The sequence below is a fragment of the Kryptolebias marmoratus genome, linkage group LG23, assembly GCF_001649575.2.
Source record: "Kryptolebias marmoratus isolate JLee-2015 linkage group LG23, ASM164957v2, whole genome shotgun sequence".
Classification (NCBI taxonomy): domain Eukaryota; kingdom Metazoa; phylum Chordata; class Actinopteri; order Cyprinodontiformes; family Rivulidae; genus Kryptolebias; species Kryptolebias marmoratus.
In genome coordinates this window covers 3,462,921-3,486,646 of record NC_051452.1, presented here as the reverse complement: position 1 = coordinate 3,486,646, position 23,726 = coordinate 3,462,921, and the positions used below count along the sequence as shown (strand labels likewise).

Sequence of the window (23,726 nt, the reverse complement as noted above, 5' to 3'; positions counted from 1 at the left end):
TGACATACCTGCCAAGGAAGTACCAGGACTGTCCGGAGTTGGGGTCGGCTTCCAGAGATTTCTGCAGACACTGGATGGCATAGCTGTCCCTGCTGGCTTTGTCCCCGAGCTGCTCCGCTGTGTGATGCATCCAGCCTGGGGGGGGAGAGGGGGGGTTAGGCTTTCTCCGCCTCTCAGAACAGAATCAATAAATGCATGGAAGGGTTTGAGCCCCTCACCTAGCTGCTGCAGGGTGGTGGCCTTCACCGGCGCAGGGAGCTCCTCTGTCTGCAGGAGGCTCTCGTAAGCCTCCTTGGAAGCTCGGTATCTCTTCTGAGGAGCAGAGAGACTTAAACGATCAGAACATCAAAAACTAAGTAAAGTAAAGTAAAGAAAAGTGGTCGGAGTTTAAATAAAACCACGAGCCGCGAAGAGTCGCTGCTGCCACACACACACACACACACACTCCCCCCCCGCTACTGTACAGAGGAGGAAAGACACCGCCGGCATACAAAAGAGGGCGAGACAGACTTTGCTGTTTCCGTGGCAACCCAGATGATCAGCTAATCTTATCCCCACCCCTCCCCTCCTCCCGTCCTCCTGCTATGCCACCCACTCACTCATGCACCCCGATCTCGCCTCGATTCATCAGCACCCAGTTCAAGGAAACAACAAAAAAAAAAGAAAAACACAACAGGGCTATCCTCTGCACACACACGCACACACACACACACACACTCGCCTCAGCGACGCACGAATCAAATCAACATGCAGCACAAACAGAAAAATAAATAAAGAAATCCCACAAATCCGGTCCTGTACCCTTGAGAGCAAGGGCAACAGAAGCACAAGTTCCCTCCAAATAACAAAAATAAAGATTCAAACTCACCTGAATCTCATACAGATGAGCGATGTGGAACTGAACTGTGAAGAGGACAGAGGCAGAGGTTAAACATCTCAGAAAAACAACTATTTTCTCCTGAAAGTCTATAGGAAGTGGCGCAGGAGCGTCAGAAACTAGCAAAGAAAAAGAAAAAATGTTAAAATGAGGCGAGAGAAACGGAGACGGAGCTCCCTCGTCTTCGGCGAGGTGTAGGTGAGTGTGATCCTGGCGGCACCTTCCTTTGTCTGGAGCGCCGCAGTGTCTGATCTAAGCTGCCTGAGTGACTCTCGGCAGATGGAGGGAGAGAGGGAGGTGTACGGAGGAACGAGGGGGGGAGGCGGGGAGGATCGGGGGGCTGCCCTTGATGTTTGTGTGCCGTTAGAGAGAGCAGAAACGAGGAGGCAAAGAGGCTGGGCAAAAAATAAAGAAAGAAAGAAATGGAGATCGCCGTCGCCAAGGTAACAGGTAGTGAAGCGGGAGAGGCGGCGTGACAGCAGCTGCGCCGCTTCTCACAGAAGGAGGGGGGTCAGGTGCTTACTTTCAGCTTTGGACAAAGTGCAGGGGTTGGAGTCAATCAAAGCCAGCTGAAAATGCTGCAAGAGAGTAAAAATAAACAATAAACAACAACAGAACAGGTCAACAACAAGCAGCGGACACAACTGAAGTAGCGCAGCTCGCACCTTTAGGCTCGACTCGTAATCGGTGTTGACTTTGAACATGAGACCCAGGCGGAGATGGATCTCCTTGGCCCGGGAGAAGCCCGGGTCGATGTACAGCACCTCCTGGAATGCTTTGATCGCCCTGCGGGGGGGAGAGAGAAAGAGACGCTAACGAGAGCCAGAGCACCAATTATCAGACTGATTATTATTATAAACATTAAGATTAATACTACCATAAGATCCATTAGTATTAATATAAATCATAAACTTTAATTTCAGGACTTTTAATCAAATATCAGACTGGTTAATAAATTTAGTCGTGATAATTTTGCACCAAAACAAGCCACAAAAATCAATAATATCGGACCAATTAGTGCTGAAACTTAAACGTAGCATTGACAACAAATTAGTGGTATCAATAATAAAATACATAGCTGATCTGACAGTTAAATGCTGACACTGTTCTAGTAATTTCTTTTACATCAATGTGACTAATATTGGTTCTATATGAGTCGTATTGATACTAAAATTTATTTGAAGAAGAATCTGAGGAGTTTTCTTATTTTACGAAGCTCATCCGTTCGACTCTTCAGTCCCGTTTGGCTCCCTGAGCTGCAGGAAACGTGGAATGTACGTTGGCCCCTGAGGTGCAAACCACGTCAACAAATCGGCAAATTCAAAAACCAACAACATCAACCAACCGGGAGAGGCAGGCGCCAGCGCTGATTGGACGACGGCGCCGGAACTTATTCTGCATGCAGCGCGGTTCTGAAACTCAGGACTATCAGATTCGACAGCCAAACGGCGCCGGCGTCTCGTGGATCCGACCCGTGCCGGTAGGTTAATGTTGTGTTTAGTGATTTGCTGACGTGGTTTTGCCCTCCAGGGCCACCGTAGCGAAGGCACCGCGGCTGAATTCGCTGCTTGTGTTGCCGTCAAAACAGTTTTCCAGCTGGAGGATTTTACTGCAACCGAACCAGAGCGGAGTCTGTTCTGGTCGTTACCATGGAAACGGTACAGGACGGCGTTCCCTTTAAAAAGGCAGATTTTCAGGTGGAATCAGCTGCGGCGCTCGGTCTGTTTCCTGTATTCAAGCCTGAATCAACCTCATTTTATGGTTTTCTTGCTTCCCTTGGGATCTAAACACCAAGAGAAAGTGACAAAAACAGCCCCCTGAACGTCCCGACGCTACTTACAACACATTTATGCCTCGGCAAGGCCACCCAAAAAGGCAACGATTACCGCTTTATTTCAGGAAATAAAAGGTTTATAAATCAGACATCAAACTGGAGATTTAGGCTCCTCTGTCCAATTTGAAAAATTAAAAGGCTCGTAAACCAAAAGATGCAAGCTAAATGCAGCTTTTTACTTATTCTTGACCAATGTGACAAGGAAAGATCGTTACTGTCGAGGATGTCTGAACTCTCCGTGTTAATAACACAATTCTGATGACTGACAGGGTAAATAATAACATCAGACATGTAGGTACACCTTGTTGACAGGCTGTTTATGGCAACTATCATCCAACCATAAGGATTTATATTGTTGTGCTGAGGAAACCCTTTAACTTTGAATTTAATCCTTTAACCGTAACGTCAGCATAGCTGAGTTATTATAACCTGTAATTCTGGCAGACAGACAGTTAGACTCTAACATTAACAGAACTTTTAGTTTTTTAATGTTTCTCTTACTGGAATAAAAGTGGTCCGAGCTGACTGTAGACGTCTTACGGTTGATGTTCGTTTTGAGGTCCTTTAAGTTTCCTGATTGTTGGAACGCCTGCGCGGTTCGAACCTTTAACCCGACGTAAAACTGCCGTTGCGACAACAGACAAAAACAGCCCGCGATTGGAAAAAAAAAAAGTCTGCTGTGGCTGAAAAGCGACGGAAGGGGGTGTGTCCAGAAGTGTGATGTCACATGGGAACTATGCGTTCGAATCTCTGATGGGATTGCTCTTTTTAAGCCGCCGCACTTCCGCTGATGTTGGTAACATGTCACCGCTTCATGGACCCAACACACCATCAGGTGTTTTATTTTAATATTCCCGTTAAAGAACCACTAATAAAGGCAATCCACCAAACAAGACATTACAGAGGTCGTTGTAAGGCAATTAAATACTTTTTATGTACTTCCTGCATTTTTTTAATAGATAAACGACGATAAGACCCAATTTAAACACGCCGAGCTTCACAACATGTGTCCGTCTGCCAGCTCCAACACAAAGAAAGCAAAGAAAGCAGGAACTCACCACTGAAAGGCATTATAGTGGAAGTAGACCATTCCGAGGCCATACAGGAACGCAGCATTCTGGACGGAAAGAGGCAGGAATGTTCACAGGAGATCAAATCATGAACGGTAAACTGCTTAGTTGTCATTCTGAAGCAAACGAGCACTCATACAGCACAGCATCGGCACTCAATTATACATCAAAAGGAGAATAACAAAAGTTAGATCATCTACAGCTGTTGCTGATTACACAACCTTGCGGCCACTTGATAAAGTTCATCACTGTCTGACCATAAATGCCAGCATCACAATAAAAAGGTGCTCGAAATGACTAATATGAAACCTGAAACTGCGTCTCTTACTGATTTCTAACCCGACTGAGACCAAACATGCTTCCTGTGTGTGTGTGTGTGTGTGTGTGCCTCACCTTCCAATAGTCGGACTGTAAACTGTAGTACCTCTGGTATGCTGATAATGCTGCAATTAAAAAGATCGGTAAATGTAAGCTGGAGAGTCTGGGAGAAAAAGTAGAATAAGATTCGAGTTCGCACAAAAGCGAGCGAACACCTTTCGGATAGTCCTCCAAGAGGAGGTTGAAGTGACCGAGCTGGCAGAAGATTTCGGGCTCCACTTTGCCCTCGGCCTTCAGGATGAGCGAATCGTAGCAGCGGACAGCCTGCGGGAGGAAAATTAAATTAAATTAAATTAAATAAAACTCTGGTTAAACTCTCCTCATCACGGATGGAAACTTTTACTTCCGGTAAAGCTTAATTGCCCGTGAGGTGATACTGTTATATTGAATTAAATGTTACATTAACCACATTTCTCACAGCCGTGGTGCATTCACTGACTCTTTGACATTTACCATATTTTCCGGACTATAAGGCGCACTTAAAAGAATTCAATTTTCTCAAAAAATGACAGTGCGCCTTATAATCCGGAGCAAACCAGCTCCGCTAGAGCAGCAAAATTTTAAAATGATTTTAAAAGGAGCGCGACGACGCGCCTCATAGTCCGGTGCGCTTTATATGTGACTAAAGTTTGAAAATGGACCGTTCATTGACCGTGCGCCCTACAGTGCGGAAAATATGTTGTTTTTTTTGCCCAACCATTCATAACCGGAAGCATTTCCTGATGGAAGCGCCACCTGAAGATGGGGCTAATCAGATCCACATTAAAAGTCATGGAGTTCTTCATTTGAGTACCAATCTTAGGATGAGATTCTTTTTTTTTAAAGCTGAACTGAAAAGTGTTTGGAAGCCAACATCAGTTGAACGAAACTCATAAAATATGCTTAAAAATACCGAACATTGAAGAGACCATGCGGCTGTTTTTGGATTTTTCCGTGACCCTCCTGATGTGTGACGTCCTCAGAGCCACTGAGGTTCAGCAGTTCATCGGTGAATGGATGAATATCGGGACAATATAGTTCACGGAGTTGGAATTAATCGTTCGAACCGGCCAGAAAAAACCACTGGAGTTCGATTTTTTGGCTTCCCGAAAGACAAAAACCTTCCTCGGATTTGGATTCATGAGCGCAGATGTGGGAATTACTATCAGAACTCGGGTTTGGATCACTTCAAAAAGGAGGCACCGCTCCGACCCTCTTTACTGTGGTTTCACGGCAAAAAACAAGACATTTTGCCAGCAGCAGTTTCAATTATATTTTAATTTTAAAACAAAGTCAAATGTGGAGGACATGTTTACAGAGAAGGAGACAAGAAACAGGAAGTTTTCCTTCAAACGTGACGTGAACGCGCGGCGTCGTTAAAAGGTCTTCCAGGCCGACAGCCGGAGATCAGTTTGTGATTCAGAGGAAAAAATATAAACAATCCATGTGGGATTAAACTAATGTCATAATCTGAACCTGCTGTTGATTAGTTTACTCTGGTGTGAGAGTTTATAAACGCTACTCTGAATAAAGCTCACGGTGTTTGCAAGTTAGCATTGTTAGCTTAAGTTAGCAACTATCCAGCATTTCTTCATGTTCAAAAAAGGCTGCTTCTTCCATTTCTACTAGTAAACAACCGGACAGTAGCACAGTGCACATCATGAACTCCGCCCCACAAATCACCCACTTCGGACCACTAAAAACAGTTTATTTAACTCTGAGGTCAGAAAAACGGGTCGCTGCAACGTCGCGTGGATGTGTTTGACTAAATAACATTCATGAAATGTCCATTTTTGTGAGATTTGATTTCAGTTCAGCTTTAAATTCAAAGAACTGATGACTGTCAGAACCGCTGTGGCGATGCGGTGACTCGGTTCTGTCCGACACAACCCCAGGTTGATCACAACAAGACAGAGTCAAGAAACACATCAAAGCAATCAGACGTCAAAGTGAAAAATGGGCAAAATGATCAACTTTTGTTTCTTCCTGGAGTATTTTTGCTGAACGCTCGGTGCTGTGAGCGGCGCCATCACTACTGAGAACATTACACGTGTTCTGTTTGTGAATCGGACCAAATGGTTATCAATTTGTGGTCAATAAACTGTCCTAATTGTAACAACAAACACAAAATTTCACCTAGTTTGTAGGGGTAGGACCATTGCATCACAGATACAGAATCTGAATCAATATCAAATGTCAAAAATTGATTTTATGAATCTGTGCTGAGACTTTACGAGTCAGAGCTCTCGTCGCGCCTCGCTGTTTGCAAGATGTCGTAGAAGCTGCGTTTTCACATCTTTTCTTTGCTAAAACATGAAGAATATATGTCTGTAAGTAACAGCTGCATAACATAATTATGACTAATAATGACTTCGAAATGTGTGATTTGTCTATAAATCCCCCCACAACGCTAATCACATTAGCTTTTCTATGACGTTTTCAATACCAAGTTAGCATCAATGCTGGTTGTTGGTCTACAGCCTGTGATGAAGCGTTTTATTTTAATATAGCTTATGGTCCACTTTTTTATTTAGCATGTAAATAAGTGTATTTTTTATTTAAAATGAGAAAGTCTCAAGATAGAATGATTATTTTAAATTTTATTTATCACCATCACAACGCAGAGCTCTGGATTGTAATCCTGAGGTGGCTAAAGATTCCCACCCATACGAGTATAAACAACAACAACAACAAACTAACATGACCCGTTTTATCTTTAAACGCTTTAAAGTGAGAACTGTCGACCGCTTTGCTGAAGCGTCGGATCACAACAATCCTTCCAACACCATTAAAAAAACAACAACAAGCTTTCGAGAAGACAGCAAACAAAGAATAACGGTCCAAACAAACTGCTGCGATGAAAAGAATAAAATCTAAGAGCGCCGCCACAGATGCATAATGTCAACAGATTACCAAAATAATGACTTTCCCCTCTCACAACAATCCGTAACGAATGTGTCTGGAGCTGGAACGCAAACAAGGTTTTCACACAGGTCCACGCGTGACCTGTGACCTTGAAATCAATAGGGATTACCCCCCCCCCCACGAGGTGTTCAGCCGTGCAGTTTTGACATGTTAAAAATGGGTTATAAATTTAGAGCTCAGGTCAAGAAATTGTGTTATATAAAAAACACAACATACCCTGTTCAGCAGATAAGTGAGCCACGTTCCAAAACAAGAACATTGACTGCAGTTAAATAGACCACATTTTATTTATTTTGTTTACAAAATGCACAGCGTTGATCAACTACAACAGACACTAGTGATCATGTCTCCAGACTCACATCTGTCCAAAACCACCTGAACGTCCCCTCCAACAGGACACACAGGGGACAAACTGGTACCGCGCGATGAAGCTTCAACTTGGACAGAACAGCAGGTAGAACGAGCAGATTACGCTGGACGAATTTAACGCGACGCAAGGAGAACGTATCGTATTCAACACCCCGGCACCTAAAAAAGGTTTAAAAAGTCTGTAAGGTTAGTTATATTAGGGACAAGACGGCTAACTTCAGCTTAGTTTGAGATATGTTACATAACCGTAGAGTGGCGAAAGCAACAGAACAACACAGGTGAGCTAAAACGAGCCCGAATAACAGCTAAATGCGATATTATTTATTCAATTATGATTAATTCAGTGCACAGGCTGTGGCGAAGGGTGGGACAGAGGGGGGACTGAACGTGGAAGAAAGCACATTAGTGTCCTTTCTTTCACGTGTTATAAGGGGGAGAAGCTGGGTTTTTATTTTACAAAAAGGAGTAAATTAAAGTAATTTAGCAGAGACCCCAAAATCCTTGTTTTCTCGCGAGATTTGCAGCTGATGGTAAAAGGAGCAGCCACACTTCCTTGTAGGTGTCCCGCACCACCGAGCGAGGACGTCCACTCTGGGTGGAGGACATGAGACCAGTTGTCAACCTCCATCATTATGTCCCCCCCTCCCTACTTTCACCGTACACCCGCGTTAAAGAGGGGGGAGGAAGGTTGTTCCGAGCAGACCGCCGGCCATCACTGTAAACAAAGGACTCACGCGCTACCTGGGTCGGCGGGGAGGGAGGCGCGCGCGCCGCCGGGTGAGCCGTTGGCGAACCGAACGGGCGATAACACAGCGTCGCTCCGCCATCTTGGACGGCCAGCCATTAACGTTACACCCCCCCACCACCAACACCAACGTCCGTCAACCGGTTCCCGTTTCAACCCGTGTCAAGGGGGGGCTGGGAGAGTGAATAAAAAGTAGTTAAAGGCGGGGGGGGAAGCTAGCTTAGCAGTTGCTAACTAACTAACTAACCTGGCCGAGCGACGTCAATGGCTGAGCTGCACCCCCCCCCCCCTGCAGAAGGAGACAGTCACCATCACCCCCCTCACAGCCACATGAAAACATTTCACCTGCTCCGACTTATAAGAAGGGGGGGCTTGAGTTCTCACGCTCACGTCAGGTAGCAACAATAAAACTTTTCTCATTAAAGGTCTGCAGGACAAGAGAACCATGACGACATTGTGTTGTTGGGGGTGGAGGTGCGTGAATGCGACCGGGAAGGGCGGCTGCCTGGTTCACTAACACCCGGTCAAGGTGGCTGGGTATATCAGGGGAAAGCTGCGGTTTTTTGTGTTTATTTGGAAGGCCGTAACAGCTAGCCGCAGGTGCAGCCGGGGGGAGGGGGAGAAGAGGGGGTTCGCCGGACGAGAGCTGCTAACCGCGGCTAGAAGCTCGGCCTCGGCTTCCCGGAGCGAGCGGAGCTAGTCGCGTTCGAGCCAGCTTCCCACTTCCAGGGGAGGGGGGTGGATTTCTCCGCCGTGCACGGGCTGCTTCACGGGGTTATGAAATACAATCCGGTTAACATAGCTACCTTCATCAACAGGGCCTTCGTTCTGGCGCCATCTTCATGAAGCTTCTGAAATCCAAACAGTGAGCTGCAAAAGCAAGAAGACAACACAGGCGGCTCAATCGCAAGGGGCGACTCGGGGACATTTTTCTGTACACAAAAGGGGGGGGAAAAAGGGCGATTCGAAGCCGAGCGTGTGTGTGAGTGCACGGAGCCTCGATTCCGACCTGTCGATCCCGGCCAGAACGTCCCTCTCCTGGGCTGTCAGTGTCGGAAAGTCCTCCTCGGTTTCACTCGCTTTTCCCGCCGCCATTTTCTTTCCCTCATCACCACCAGAAGAAGCCGAGCCGAGACTCCGAGCGGCGGCGCAGGCGGCGGCGGCGAGAGACACGCCGCACGACTGCATGGAGGAGGGGAGAATTAAAAAATAAAAAATAATAATAAAATAATAAAAAAAAAAACAACCCCCCCCCCGGCTCCGCTCCCCGCCGGAATCACACGAAGGCGGCTGAAGACAACAAAACGATCAGAAACTTTTCCCCGGGATGATAAGATGCGATTCGATGTAGTAAATCCGATCGGGGGGGGACTCGCGAGCGCTCTCCGGGTAGCTCCTCAAACGTCACATCTTTCATCGCAAAGTAAGGGCTGCGACGCGCGTAGCTGAGCGGGGCATCCGGAAAAATGGGGGTATTTGGCCCAAAAGAAAACGCGTTTCGGACGCGAAGATAAAGTTGTTATAATTGTGAAACCCAAGCGAACCCACGCGCCGCTGTAGCCACGCCCTCTCCTCCCTTTTTACCCAATTAGAGCGCTCGATTCGTACCACATGACCTCCCTGCTATAGCTTTCTTTTATCTTAAATATTAATTTTCTCCCTGCAAAACACTCATATTTTAAACCACTGAGGCTATATATCGTGTTAACAATCTTCTTGTGGGATTAGCAGAGCTTTAAAAATATAATTTACATTAAATAACGTGTTTTCAGTGATGTACATGTTGACACTGAAGTGTCAGTTGGCTCCCATTTATTTGACAGTGACCCTAAACGCACCATAACGTCTAAATAATTTACACTTTTTTTGCATTTTTTTATTAACTAATTCTTCATGCGACGCGACAATATAAATACGCGGGGATTTTTGCTAATAATTTAGCTAACCTGCTAATCAATCGACATGATTGCCTTTTTTTTTCAACAGACGTGGCAGTACGTCACGGAGTGGGCGTGGCTTAGGATTGTCAACATCCTGATGACATAACTGGTTTCTCCAAAATGGCGACGGTGGAGCAGAGAGAAGGTTAGTGATTGTGTTTACACCGTCTCTGTTGCTACCCCCTTTTTATTTTAATTTAAACCTTTTTACCACCTCTGATAATTAGTTTAAATACGAACTTCCGGTCGATATATTGACGCTAACCTGCGTGTGAACGACGTACTCGAAGTCAGCCATTATTATTATTATTATTATAATTAGCACAATTAAAATTAAGAGCTTTGCAGTGGCTCTCCACATTTTCTTCAACAAATCATTTTTTTTGTCACTCTGAAACTTAAATAAAAGCAATTATGGGCTGTAAAAATAAGAATTAAAGAAACTGCTGATGACGGTTTATTGCTGTTTTTACTTATAAGGAAGTAAAAAAACACAAAACATTTATAAATAGGACAAAAAATAAACCATATTTGATATAAATTACAAACTAAGCCAGCCTGTTCTCATATGTGGCAAAATAATACAATAATAATCCTACTTTGATGTATGAAAGCATGGTAAATTAAAAATATACTGGTTATTTCTTTGTTACGCTGCTGTAATTCTTCTAAAAAAGCCCCAAAGCTATTTTTAAATGTATTTAGGCTATGCTTTTCTTAATGTGTTTCTGCTAAGTTATATTTTGTTTTATTTTTTCCCCAGTTATCTCACATGCTGGACTCGTATATTTAGTCGAATCTCAATTACAATTACAGCAATACGTAATATTTTTACTTTTTTTTTTGCTCATTCCGACTCATTTTGCCAGCACGGGTCACAAATATAAAAGAAAACCCTGATATCTTTTTGACTACTGAGTCTAAGAGCTCTTCGGTTGGGAAATGACGGAGCTGCAGATGTTTTGGGCGAACCTTGAAAGGGACGTTCAGCTCGTTTCACGTGATGATTTCAGTGTTTGTCGGGAATGACTCTCAGCTACTACCACGTTAAATTTAAGCTCAGTATCTTTAAATCTGACAGACTTTTAGCCGTTTCTGAGTCTGCGACGGCCGGTTAGAGAATGAGGTGTAAACAGCCGCAGCTTTCCTTAAACCTGCAGCGGGTCAGGACGAGCCGGAGAGCGACGATGACGTCTACGAGGTGGTGGACCTGACGGAGTACGCCCGCAGGCACCAGTGGTGGAGCAGGGTGTTCGGCAACAGCTCCGGCCCGATCGCCGAGAAGTATTCGGTGGCCACTCAGCTCGTGATGGGAGGGGTGACCGGATGGTAAGGACCCGCGAACGATTGCTCTGTTTGTGCAGATTATTTATTTAAAAAAAGGGAAAATATGGTTAAATTAGAGGCCTGTTTTTCGGTCAGTTCTGATTTGGCAGGCGAAAAACGCCAACATGGACGCCTCCACATGTTTATTTGCCCGCCAGCAGCCATTCTCACCCTAAAGATATTGACACTGTTGCTGTTTATATTTCATGCAAACCGGCCGACGTGATCCGGTTTAACCGACCCATTCCGCCCGTCCCTTCGCAGGTGTGCCGGCTACGTTTTCCAGAGAGTCGGGAAGATAGCGGCGACCGCCGTCGGTGGAGGCTTCCTCCTCCTACAGGTGAGGCGTGCCGGCTGCACGGCTCGCCACTCAGCTGGCCCTCGCTCGGCAGCAGAACGAGGACGGCGCGGGAAGCTGGCGCTGAACGCACCCGAGCCATCTGGACTCCCCGATCGGCTCTGTTGCTGCATTATTTTGCCTCTTACTAGTCTTTACACTCGTTGTTTTTATTCTCTCAGCTTCTAGCGTGTCAAATCTTAACTCCATAAAAGAAAAAACAAACGTAGTCAAATCCAAACCCCGAGTCTGAACTTTCCCCGCAGATCGCCAACCACAGCGGTTACGTTCAGGTGGACTGGAAGAAGGTGGAGAAGGATGTGAACAAAGCGAAGAAGCGCCTGAAGAAGAAAGCCAACAAGGCGGCTCCTGAAATACACACGTTCATTGAGGAGGTAAAGGTACCTGGCTGGCTCCTAACATTCAGAAATCAGAGGTAAATGTTTGCCGCGTGCTCGTTTGTCCATCTCGAACCGAGCAGCGCCATCTAGTGTACGGTTAGCGATACTACGCCCAGATTTATTCGGCTCAGATTGTGTTTGTCGAGTGAACTCCTTCCCTTTTTGTGTTTTTGTTTTCGACACAGGCCACGGACTTCATAAAGCGAAACATCGTCTTGTCCAGCGGGTTCGTCGGCGGCTTTTTCCTCGGACTGGCCTCCTGAAGACGCCGCGGCCGCCCCTCCGTCACACCGTCGCCCTCCATCGTTAACCCCTCCGCCCCGTTGACCTCTGGCTTCGCGAGGAGGCAGTTAAGTTAAACGTGGACACGTGACCCGCTGTGCGACTCCCGGCACCCTCACGTTTAGGCCGTCTGGGAGGAATGGCGAGCGCATTGGGAAGTGCGTTTCGCTGATTCCGCCGCGGTTCTTCGACTGTTCTGTGAAACGTCAAGCTGCCACGAGAAGCACAGGCTGCCATTTGTTTTTGTCGTTGCTGTCGACTTTTCCACAATCTGTTATTCCGAGTTTGTTGGATTGATTTTTCATTGGCAGTACCCAGAGTACACATAGCCTGGTACGTACCCAGTAAGTACCCGATACAACCCCGAAGGTACAGGGTAACGACCCCGTGGGAACAGAGTACGTGGTAAGTACTCAATACTTTCCATGTAAGGACCAGTTACCCTCTGAGGTAGTACCAGGTAGTCCTGTGTAAGTACCTGGTACGTATCCCATACTTACAGGGTACATACCTTGTAACTATTGAGTACTTCCATGTTAATACCCAGATACTTGCATTGAATGTACTTGGTACTTACACGAGCTATGTACCTTGGAAATACTGGGTACATACATAGGCTGTACCCTGTAATATCAGGTACTTGCATGGAGTACATCCAGTGTAAGTACTTGGTATGTACCAAGTCAGTACCAGGTACATAAGTCCCATATAAGTACTCAGTATGTACCTTGTACTTACAAAATATGTACCTTGTAGGTACTGGGTACTTTCATGTTAATACCCTGGTCACATGGAGTGTGTACCCTGTAAATACTGAGTACTTACAAAAGATATACCTCGTAAGTACCTGAATGTACTCTGTACTTACATATGGATATGTACCTCGTAAGGACATGGGATATATTTGGTACTCACATGGGGTCCGTACCTTGTAAGTATTGGGTACTTAAAAGGGTTGTGTACCCTCTAAATACTGAGTACTTACAAAGGATGTGCCTCAGAAGTACCAGGTAACAAGCTTGTTTTGTTTTTTTAAAAAGTACCAGTTTCTCGGGGATCCAGGCCTTTGTCGGAACATTAGAGTCGCTGTCGGTTTCCTAAACGAGTCCTGGGTTTTTCTCTGCGCCGCTCCTTAGCGACCCGCCTGCTGACCCGTAATTACAGCGAGTCGCCCGGTCGTCAAACGCCTCGAAGGAGCGGCGGCCGTGACTCTGCTCAGTTATGTCTCTTTATTTTAATTATCCGAAACATGAGCTAAAATTTAAGGCGCTCAGCCGAAAAGCTGCTTTACTTTTGCCTTTTTTTTTTTCTATCAACATAATATTATTTTGAGATTTACTTTAAAAAAAAAAAAAATTATCTCCAACTGGTGTTATTTATGTTTTGTTTTGATAATCCTGTTTAAGACGTGCACTCTGTTTGTTGTTTTATGGAGTAAAGTTGCTTGAATCTGTTCAAACTGAGAACGTTGTTGCCTGAGTCCATGTTCGCCTGCAGTGTTAGCAAAATATCTCCTGGTGTTGACACCTTCGTGTCACAATCACCGGACGTACGTCTGAAACTCATTAACGTTTGGAGTCAACCCAGTTCAAGATGGCCCCCATAGAGCTTCAGAAACACAAAAATGGCCTCAGCTCAGTCAGTTTTACAGCGAATGATATAAAATCGGGGGTGGTAGTAGCTGATAGTCCCCCCCCCCCAGCAGTCTGGGTTAAATGTTTTTATTTACAACTGAAAATCACATGAAAAAAACTGGATTACATACTTATATTTACAAAAAGCATAAAAGCAAATCATCTTTGATGGAGTAGAGTTGGAATAACAGGATGCTTTCCCACAAAACTTCCAAAAAAAAAAAAAGCACAAAGCGTAAAAAAATGCTTATTTTTTTGCTGAAAAGTCTTTGTCGTGTTGCGCCTCAGATGGGCATTTTCAGGAGGGCGCATTCCGTCAGCAGAGTCAGGGTGGTGATCACGTACGCACTGTTAGAGATCTGGAATTAAAAAAGAAGCAGATTTTAATTATCAGGTCAGGTCCTACAATAAGACAGCAGGTGTGTGACGACGCTGCGAACCGAGGATCGCCCAGAATCGAGACGTGTCTTTAAAAAACACATAAATATCCCGACACGGTTGATCTTACGGTTAACGTGCTGAAATTAGTCGTAAGGCTTTTAGGGATTAGAACCAGATGATCATAGCGCACGTGCGTACTTTTACAGGATTTCGATTTGTGTAACGTTTGTGAAAATACGGCCAAAAAGACGCCAGCGAGGTACCTTGATCCTGCCGTTGAACCTGGCCGACCCCAGCGCCGTGGAGACCTGGTTCAGGATCCCCGCTGACAGGTCCAGCTTGAAGTGTCTGTAGAAGTGGCTCTTTAGACTTTGCATGAAGCTCGCCACCTCCTCCAGGTCGATCCAGCGCGCCTCCCCCGCCCCGTCGCCCCACGAGCCCTTCCGCACGCTGCCCCACAGCTCCCACACGTCGTGGGGGTCCACGGCGTAGGTCACCTGAAGCGGCGGCGCGGAGGGCAGCGTCCACAGCATCCTCAGGTGTTGGATGTTGGACTCGGCGTGGCAGTTGGTCCACAGCGCCGCCAGCCACTGCAGGCTGGTCTGGCTAAGCTCCAACGGGCCGAAGCAGCAGTCGAACGTCCTCTGGACCCAGGATTTGACCAAAGAGGAGAGATTTTCAGCACCCTTGTAGACGAAGAGCGGCAGACAGGTGAAGTCCTTCGGAAGGGAGTGAAGATATTCAGGATTGCCGTTGATGCACGTCAGCCAGCCACTCCAAACTAATTTCTGTGGGTCATCTGGCCTCGAAAAAAGTGGCTTCGAATGTATCTGTGTAGGCAAGGAGACGACAGTTTGCAGTTTTAGTCTTGCACGTGTCGGTCTTTCACATGAAATCCCAGCAAATCAACACCAGGTGCTTAAAACAAGCAAACCATGTCCTCATCTTCGTCCCATACCTGTATGAGGACAGTCTCAGGGTCATCGTCCGCCTCGCTCATCCCCTGCACCACCGTCATCGAGGCCTTGAAGCCGTTCTGCAGCCCGCTGACCTCCACCGCCAAGCCCTGCTGCTTCTCGGCGACGACAAACGCCGAGAGGTGCCTGGCGTAGCTCCTGAGCTGCGTGTGCCTGAACTGGTGGAGGGGGGTGACGTAGGCGAGCTGCCACTCGTTTTTCACCAACAGGGCCAGGTGCTCCGGGTTCACCTGCCGCTTTGAGAGAAAAGGCGATCGGTGAGCGGGCGAGAGTCACAAAAAAACGAATGGAAGCAACGACCCGGAGCAACTTACGGTGATGTTGTGCGACTCCGGAGCTTTTCTGTTCGTGGTGAGTCGCCTCGCCGGAGTCAAGCCGAGCCTCGAGGCAACACCCAGGCAGCTGCGGTATGACTGACGGTAGCTCCTGCTTTTGCTCTTTCTCTTAACCGCGACGCTATCGAGGGGAGTCCTCGTCACGCTGAAAAACAGAGACAGACATCATTATTGCTTTAGTAAAACATACAGGTTGGCTGTTCTGTGACTGTTTGTGTAATCACTGGAGTTATAACTTAGTCTCCTCATTATTAAAAAAGCTTAATTATGTTTTATATGTAATATTAGGCTGCAGTGACATTCAGCTAATTCAACAACAAAAACCCACTTCATACAATCCACCCCTGCCCTCTAGAACCAAACATCTCCACTGAGCAGTCCCCAAAAAGGTGACAAAGGAACATAAAATGTGAATTTTTGACTTCTTGCGGTGCTCTATTTTGTATATTTTGTAAGCCGAATTAAAAGTTAAAAGCTAAAATATAGATATGTGTCATAAATTAATATTTCAGAAGCAGCAGTTTTCGTAAAAAGCAGAGCAATGTTAAAGTTTCTGAAAGCCGAATGTTGTTTGGCTTGAACGGTCTCTTCGAAGAGAAGCTAGCGAGGCGGATAGTTAAACTGTTTTTTATTTTTGTTTTTGTGCGTTGTGAAAACAACAAATAATAATAATAAATAAAATTAGACTATTTATTTATAAACACAAAGTTATTCTACCTCGCATTAGTCTGCTCCATATCTGCCGGGCCGACCGAAGAAAAGCCTTATAGAAAAAAAACAAAAAAAACAAAACCGGAAACAGAATTTAAACACCGCGCTTTCCCATGAGCCAGCGCGGCTATAACCAGCCAATCAGATTTATCCAGACAGGAAACGACGCTTTTTTATGCTTTTCAAAATAAGGGTATATTCGTTCAAGCGGTACTTAATTAAGAAATGCTTCAATTTTATTTTAAAAGGTGACAAAAAAGCAAAACAACAACAAATCTTTCTTTATTGTAATTTGAGTTCTATTTACATTTGAATTTAGGTGGCAGGCATTTAAAATCTTTCTAATCATTCTGGGATTTGTATTAATAAAATGCTTATAAATTAAACATTTCAATACTGTCCACCTATAACAACACTGTAATATAACAAAACATATCAGAATACAATGGAATGTAAATGGAATGATTGCGGCATGAAATTATATAAATAAAAGTAGGATTTTTATGTTTTTTTTTGTTGTTGTTAGTTTACCTCACAGAAAACGTGTGGATAATATGATTTCCACACATACAAAAACATCTAAAAGATAAAAAAGAAAAAGTGCCAACTGATGAAATCTGAGCAAATTCCTTTTTCACCTTTTAAGGATTAGTTTAAATTATTTTTTTCTTCTGCAGACACTTACAAACTAAACAACCATGACTTGAACAATTCAATCAGTTGGAGACATTTAATGTTAAGTGATTAAATAAAGTGCTTTTTTATACACCCTGCTACTGTGATGCAAACAAAGTGTTGCTCTCTAGTGTTGCATAAAACGACACTACTCCGCCTTCGAATTGGCTTAGAATGCTCAATTGTGGCTAACGTTGATCAGTTAAAAAGTGGTAAAAAATAAGCTTAATTAATTGGCTGAATTTTCAATCAGTGGGTATTGATCCTGATTGAACACACGCTGCAAAACCAGTCAGGTTCTGTCGCCAGTAAAAAGCTCAAAGCGATCCCAGATGAGCCCCCAACGAAAGTCACCACCTTGGCTCGTTGGGACGCAGCAGAAAATGAAGTCTGAATGAAGTTTTATACGCAAAAGCAACTGAATATGTTCAGAATCTACAAACCACAGGGGGAGGGCGGCACAAACGCACAGAGCCAGACCAATGATTTGCAAAACTGGCAACGTTCTCGCTGTTTTTTCCCCTCTGAGTCCTTTTAAAGCGCTTTAGGATTGACATGTGATTGATACAGGTTGTGCCAAAGAGTCAGAGGATGAAAAAGGAATAATCGTGTAGTAACATGCAGCTGGTAATAATCAGTAGATACACAGTGGGTGTGTGAATTTAAGGCGTTCAGATAAGTCATGAGTCAGAGAATTAAAGTTACGGAAACGTATTTCTTCTTTATGTTTGAGCGTGCACAGAGCAGCTGACAGCTTCACTTGCAGCCACCGTTCCCCTCCATGTTGCCATAGAAACAGCGCTCTTTCTTTCCCTCTTTCATTCCTTGCCCCCTCCCCATCCCGCGGTATTCCCTTTTTTTCCTCTCCCGCCATCGACCATTTTGCTCCCCGGCCGTCTTTTGTCGTTTCCAGTCACACAGACGTCTACCCCAGCGCACGAGCACCACATCTGTGTGGGGGGTTTTTTCGGGGTTTTTTTTGCACTGAATGGAGTGCTTTTCAACGGCAGACGGGGGACATGATGACCACATCAGCAGCCAATCGGATGATCAGTACTAGTTGCTGGGCCTCAACCAATGGAAGCAACCTGCAGATGATGTGCGAGGAGAAGGGATGCAGCACCATGGAAACTGCAGAGGGTACGCTCAGAGACCAGCACCATCTAGTGGGGCCAACATGTCCCTGTCCATCCCAGTGAGAGGACTTCCCTTGCCTTCTGGTTCTCACACACTTGCTCTTTTTTTTGTCACATTTGTTGCAGCTTACTTTCACAAATCTAACCAAGCCATTTTAGTTTAAAACTACGTATCACGCGAGATGCAGGACAGTAACACAGCTTATTATAATTTATTTGCACATTTATGAGACTAAAAGGGTGACAGCACCTAAAGGGAAATGTAATGTCACTTTTATATACAGTTATTTTCAAATAAACTAATTCATTTCTGTAGTGAAATGTGACATTCCTGCCATCACCGCTAGAGGGCAGCACCAACCAATATCCGCCTTGTCCACCCACACCTGAGGAAATCCCACCTGCGTCTCCAAACTTTCGCACCTGTCTCATACACTGTCTGATTGCGTTTTGGGCCTTAATTTCTATTGCCTGAACCATTTTATGTTAAAAAACATTGATGTTTGCAAGTTGGTCTAAATTAAACAACATTTAATAATATATTAATTATATTTAAGGACCAATTTTAATGCCAACGTTGGTTATGAAAATAATAAAGACACTTAGATGTATTTTATTTTTACTTTAAGGCATATTTTTGAGCACCTCTATTTTTGGGACTCGCTGAACTTTGTGCTCATGTTGTTCTGAAGTAAATAGTTTTATCCGTGAGTATGTGTTGTCCTGACAGGAAATATGAAGTAAAAAGGAACAAACAGCTAAAATGATGGAGATAAGAGTGTGGAGGGGGGGAAAGGGCTGACGTAAGATGAGATTTGTCTGGCCGACGCCTGCGCGGGATACACTGGAAGGATCAGCGAAAAGAGATTATTAAGAAACTGCGCCTGAAACGCACCCCCTGCGGGCGCCATCTTGGCTCCGGCGTTGCTACGAGACGGGCCCGAGCCGCGTCGCTCCGTCTCCGGCCATTTTGGCTCCGGCTGGACCCAGTTGCCCGGACGTTTAGAGGGAGGAGCCTGGCGGTTCTGGAAGTCGGAGAAAACAGGCAAAAGCCAGCGAGCATCTGAGCCAGCGTAGGGAAACGAAGGCTCGGCTGGGTCACGGGAGGCGATTTTATAATCTCCCTCCCCACCCCAGCACCATTCTCGGCTATCCTGAAAGCGCGGACATGAAGGTGGACGTTTTTAATCCGGGCTCGGGAAGCTGAAGAGGCGCATACCGCAGCCCCCCGGACACCTTTTTTCGGCCGGGATAAGCCGTCTGTGAGACTGGGTGTGCTCGGCGCAGTCGGACGACCCGGTGGTTCCGTCGACAGCTAGCTCATCTTTTTTAGCCCACCACCCCCAAGCCGAGGAGGGGAGAGGCTCGACTGGGGCTGCTGAATTCCCACCAGTCCGGGGAAAGGTGTGTGTTTGCGGGGAGGCGATGTGAAAATCGGGGAGCAGCTAATGTAGCTAGCCGGCTAATTCGCTCTAATTCAGTCAACGGCCGTTCGTTTTTTTTTCCTCCTCGGACATTGACACTCTTTTTCTGGGCTTTGAATCACCAGGCTCGACTCGTCTACCCCCCTCCTTTTTTTTAGCAAATATATATATATTAAAAAACGTAATTGATTACTTGAAAGCCCGTGTGGGAGGGATTTCTTGCGGGGAGAGCATCCTCGTTTACCTGGATGACCATGGCGGACGACGACGTGCTGTTCGAGGATGTCTACGAGTTGTGCGAGGTGATCGGCAAGTAAGTACATTTATTTACATTTATTCTGTTTAGACACATTTCTGTGTTTATTTGCAGGATTGCAAACCAACGTGGGGGCAGGTTAGTCTGCAAGGAGTCAGAGTTTATGGGTTTTAGCTGCGAGCACAACCCGGTAAAAGGTTAAAATGGTGTCTTTAGCTCGTTGTTTCACACTTTTTAGCTCTAAAATGTGCTTATTTTAAATGTCCAGCCCCTAAAAGAAAGGAGCAATTATGTTTTTGCTTTCCTCTATGTGTGTGTATGTGTTAGCAAAATATCCCACAAGCCACTGGACTGGTTTTGGTGTAAGGTAACAGCTGATTGAATTTTTGGAGTCAGCCCAAATCAAGATGGCCGTGAAAGCAGCCGGTTTGTTTGTCCACGCTGTCCCGTCTGTTAGCCAAATATCTCGTGACCCTGGTGGTTTTGAGGGCTGGTCGTACGTCAGCGACGGACGCTCCGATCCTGGTCGCTTTGGGCGAATGTGGAGGTAGTTCTGGACGTGGTCGTAGCTGACAGTCATCCTAAACGGCTCAACGTGACATGATCTGAACTAAAACTGAAGGCAACGGCGTGAATGGATCCCTTCACGGGCCTTTTGGATTATAAGAATCAGTATTTTTCATAAATTTTCCCCTCTTATATAACCCAGGATCCTTAAAGTATGGGGTTTATTTTTAATATTCCCAGTTTTGCTTCATAAAAGATTAAAATACGCCATGATGGGAAAGGGTAAATCAGATGGTTATCATGAAGTAACACAGCTGAACGCATGAAAACTAAGATATCTCACTTTTGTGACTTTAAAAATACATCTATCTGTATAAGCTACGGTACCTAGAACCTTTTTTCTGGTTTAAATATTTGGCCAAAGAGGTGTCGACGCAAAGAAAAGACACAAAAAGTCTAAGAATCGAGTCGAGACAACACATTGAAAAACGTGACGAAACAAAAAAAGCTGAGGTGGGAGGAATCCTTAACGGCAGCGACGCATGTTGGCTTTTCGAGCGAAAGGAAACACAAAACGGGGTTAAATGCATGTAGAAATGTAGAAAAAACACTTTTTTAAACCAGTTTTGATTATGGAGGGATTACAAGGACCGATGAGCAGCTGAAATAGTTCGACAGGCTAAAAGTATTTTAACTTGTATAGTAAAGTTTAGAGACGTCTGGTATCGATCAGGGCATTGATCGTATCTGGAGTACTCCTCGGCCTCCTGTATTTTATCTTAATATTTAAAACCAGAGCCGTCGGTTTACGTAGACTTTTAAAATCCAAAGTTTGACCCCCGGTCGACTCTGATAAGCTTCATAGGGAGAAGAGATGAGTTTCTGTGGGGCAGCGGCGAAGGACTACAGAGAAAACAGGGGTTTTATTTCCTCACATCCCCCTGAACATCAGAGTTCGGATGTTTTCCTGGAGTTTGAGTCGATTTTATTCATCGTTTTTACCCGCTGTGCCTTCAGTGGAAGCGACCAAAAATCGCCCCGACCAGTTTTAACAATGAAGCAAAACCGATGAGCTCAGAAAATGAGACTTTCCTACAAGCATCGCATTTATTTGTTAATCTCCCGCGCACAAAACCGGTTTATAGTCGGCACCTAACAAGTTGTTCTGCTTGAGGGTTGGTTTTGTGGTTCTTCTGACACGTTAGGTCGTTCGTTTTGGTGATTATGTTGTGAGAAGAAGAAGAAATACCCTCGCTGTGGGAAAACCTCTCTTTGAGCTTGGAAACGCATCTTTGGGGTCTTCGGCGTTGCCTTCAGGGGCACAGGTTTCAAACCGCAAACGATAAGGTGGAGAAGTTCAGCGCTCCGGTTAAAAATCGGAGCCACCGGCGAGATGAAGCGGGAGGACCGAGCGGTCCGCGGCGTGGACAGTTACCCTGAACATTCTCGTTGCCATGGTTGCTAATTGACGTTTCAGTCCAGGACCTCCGACAGGAAACGGGTTGCCGACGCAGAAACATCGCAAATTAGAATCCCTGAAGTGGAAGAAAAAAAAAACTATTTTTAATCCACTTTACGAGAAAGCCTTTGTCGCCTGCCGCTGAGGGTGGAAAGATTCAAGATGGCCACCCCAACTAATCAACCTTACCCAACACAGAAACCGACTCGGCCAGTTTTACAGACACTGAGTCGAAGCGTGGCGTGGTAATATCTGAGGGTTACCCCCAACACCTAATCCGAGCACGAGATACGATTTTCTGTCAGCAAAATATCTCTTGAACTGCGGGTCGGATCGTAATGACACTCGTTGTGTTTCTAAAAGTCAATATGGCTGCCGCAGCTAACACAGACATGGTTGTATGCATTTATTTATTTATTGTTTTGTCTAAAATGCCATCAAACGGGCTCCTCTGCCATCTTGAAACCGCCTCTCCCTCAGAATAAACAAGTGATCTGGGTTATTGATGTAAATAAAAGGAGATTATCTGCCTGCGGGGGTAATTTAATCCCTCCCCGCAGCCGTTAGTTAAGACTGAACGCTGCTGAAGTGGTCACACAGTCCAGAAGTGAGCAGCTTCTTCTTCTTCTCCTCCTTCCCCGTCCGCCCCGGTGCTGGGTAGATGAGGCGTGCTCCGGCGGCGGCGGTGGCGTCGCTTCCTCCCCCCCCCAGCAGAGGAGCTGGGAGGAGCGGAGCAGGGAGGCTCGGGCAGATCGATGAAGACGAGGGGAGCTGGGAACGTGACGCCCTCCCTCCTCCCCCCTCGAGGCCACGGGTATAAATAACGCTGGGAGACACCGACTGCAGCACGCCGCCTCGCTTCTGATCTCCATCGCCATCGGATGTCTCGTATTTAGGACCAGAAAACAGATTCCAGACGGACCAATCAGATACATCTTGCATTAAATACAGGAGTTAACATTTAGTCCATGTTTTGTGGTTATATTTAACATTTTATTAACATCTCAATGTGGCGCACTGACTGACTTTAAAGAGGTTTTTTGACGATCCATTTGTTTAACATTTTAAAAATCACACGTAATAAATGCTGTTTTTTGTTTTCTTACCTGGGTTATCAGTACAAGCAGAACAAATGGATGGGCGGAGCTAAAGCTGAATGAGCTCAGGCTTTGTTGCCATGGAGATTTAGCCGGGCTTGACGTCGGGACTGCCATAACCTTTTTAAAGGTGCATACATAAAAAATGATCTTGAACTACATCAAATGGCGCAGGTTGACGGCGTGTACTCCGGTAGTTTTCCAGGTGTATAAATACGCAGTTTTGAAACGCAGATACGCAGACAATGTAAACAAAACCCTTGAAGCTGCTTGACTCGTCGTTGGGCCGTCCTAACTATATGGTGGAGTTGGACTAAAGTAGAGTAAATGTAGGAAATATCTGGGATCGAGCGGGGAGGGGGCGGGGCCATAAAGACCGATAAGTCTTTCGTTTTATCTGCGTGTTTTTCTCCATAAATCTGATTATAGATGCGTAGCAGCGCTTCAGGCGTTCGGGTCTAAATCCCGGGCGGTGGCGTGATTCGTCCCCCGTTCGCAGACACGTCCTTTTCCACCGCTCAGATCTCCAGGTACCGTCCGGGTCCGCCTCCCAGGTGCTCGTTGATTGTTGTTGACACGGGAAATCGAAGGGATTAAACCACATGATGCTCGCTTTCAGATTTCAGCCACAGTGTTTGCAAAGTGTCGGGTGGAGGGGTGGGGAGGGGAGG

The 23,726-nt window shown here is 45.6% G+C and overlaps 4 protein-coding genes across 19 annotated transcripts in view; 2 read left to right on the top strand and 2 right to left on the bottom strand.

The window, feature by feature from the left end:
* The window catches only part of LOC108249342 (histone demethylase UTY), a 22,143-nt gene extending 12,440 nt beyond the window's left edge, over window positions 1–9,703 (bottom strand). For 2 of the 4 annotated variants that reach the window (XM_017438655.3, XM_017438656.3), the window contains exons 1-10: window positions 9,187–9,703; window positions 8,984–9,047; window positions 4,315–4,423; window positions 4,175–4,224; window positions 3,770–3,828; window positions 1,543–1,663; window positions 1,401–1,455; window positions 869–903; window positions 219–312; window positions 9–135 (exon numbers count right to left, since the gene is read on the bottom strand). In XM_017438655.3, coding sequence (XP_017294144.1) covers window positions 9–135; window positions 219–312; window positions 869–903; window positions 1,401–1,455; window positions 1,543–1,663; window positions 3,770–3,828; window positions 4,175–4,224; window positions 4,315–4,423; window positions 8,984–9,047; window positions 9,187–9,365 — 893 coding nt within the window. In that variant the 5' untranslated portion in view covers window positions 9,366–9,703. The remainder of the gene's footprint in view (window positions 1–8; window positions 136–218; window positions 313–868; window positions 904–1,400; window positions 1,456–1,542; window positions 1,664–3,769; window positions 3,829–4,174; window positions 4,225–4,314; window positions 4,424–8,983; window positions 9,048–9,186) is intronic. The other 2 variants (XM_017438658.3, XM_017438657.3) reach the window with 2 other exon arrangements.
* Window positions 9,704–9,834: 131 nt separating this feature from the next.
* LOC108249343 (FUN14 domain-containing protein 1) lies at window positions 9,835–13,926 on the top strand. 4 transcript variants are annotated; one of them, XM_017438663.3, is made up of 5 exons: window positions 9,835–10,262; window positions 11,278–11,446; window positions 11,708–11,783; window positions 12,047–12,175; window positions 12,367–13,926. In XM_017438663.3, the coding sequence occupies exons 1-5, from the start codon at window positions 10,238–10,240 to the stop codon at window positions 12,442–12,444; spliced, it is 477 nt and encodes a 158-aa protein (XP_017294152.1). In that variant the 5' UTR covers window positions 9,835–10,237; the 3' UTR covers window positions 12,445–13,926. The 4 variants fall into 4 exon arrangements, with proteins under 4 accessions (XP_017294152.1, XP_017294151.1, XP_037829899.1 ...); XM_017438662.3 differs by having other exon boundaries at window positions 12,047–12,181; XM_037973971.1 differs by having other exon boundaries at window positions 11,260–11,446.
* On the bottom strand, window positions 13,762–16,624 carry cenpl (centromere protein L). Of its 2 annotated transcripts, none has more exons than XM_017438654.3 (5): window positions 16,508–16,624; window positions 15,770–15,935; window positions 15,437–15,685; window positions 14,742–15,308; window positions 13,762–14,456 (listed from the first exon to the last, which is right to left on the bottom strand). In XM_017438654.3, exons 1-5 carry the CDS (start codon window positions 16,525–16,527, stop codon window positions 14,382–14,384), a joined length of 1,077 nt encoding a protein of 358 aa, XP_017294143.1. In that variant the 5' UTR covers window positions 16,528–16,624; the 3' UTR covers window positions 13,762–14,381. The 2 variants fall into 2 exon arrangements, with proteins under 2 accessions (XP_017294143.1, XP_017294142.1); XM_017438653.3 differs by having other exon boundaries at window positions 15,437–15,691; window positions 16,508–16,615.
* Window positions 16,625–19,322: 2,698 nt separating this feature from the next.
* Window positions 19,323–23,726, top strand: part of LOC108249344 (peripheral plasma membrane protein CASK) — a 27,117-nt gene continuing 22,713 nt past the window's right edge. For 5 of the 9 annotated variants that reach the window (XM_017438676.3, XM_017438674.3, XM_017438670.3 and 2 more), the window contains exon 1: window positions 19,324–20,049. In XM_017438676.3, the coding sequence (XP_017294165.1) occupies window positions 19,985–20,049 (65 nt within the window). In that variant the 5' untranslated portion in view covers window positions 19,324–19,984. Of the gene's footprint in view, window positions 20,050–23,726 lie in introns of all 9 variants that reach the window. The other 4 variants (XM_017438675.3, XM_017438672.3, XM_017438677.3 and 1 more) reach the window with 2 other exon arrangements.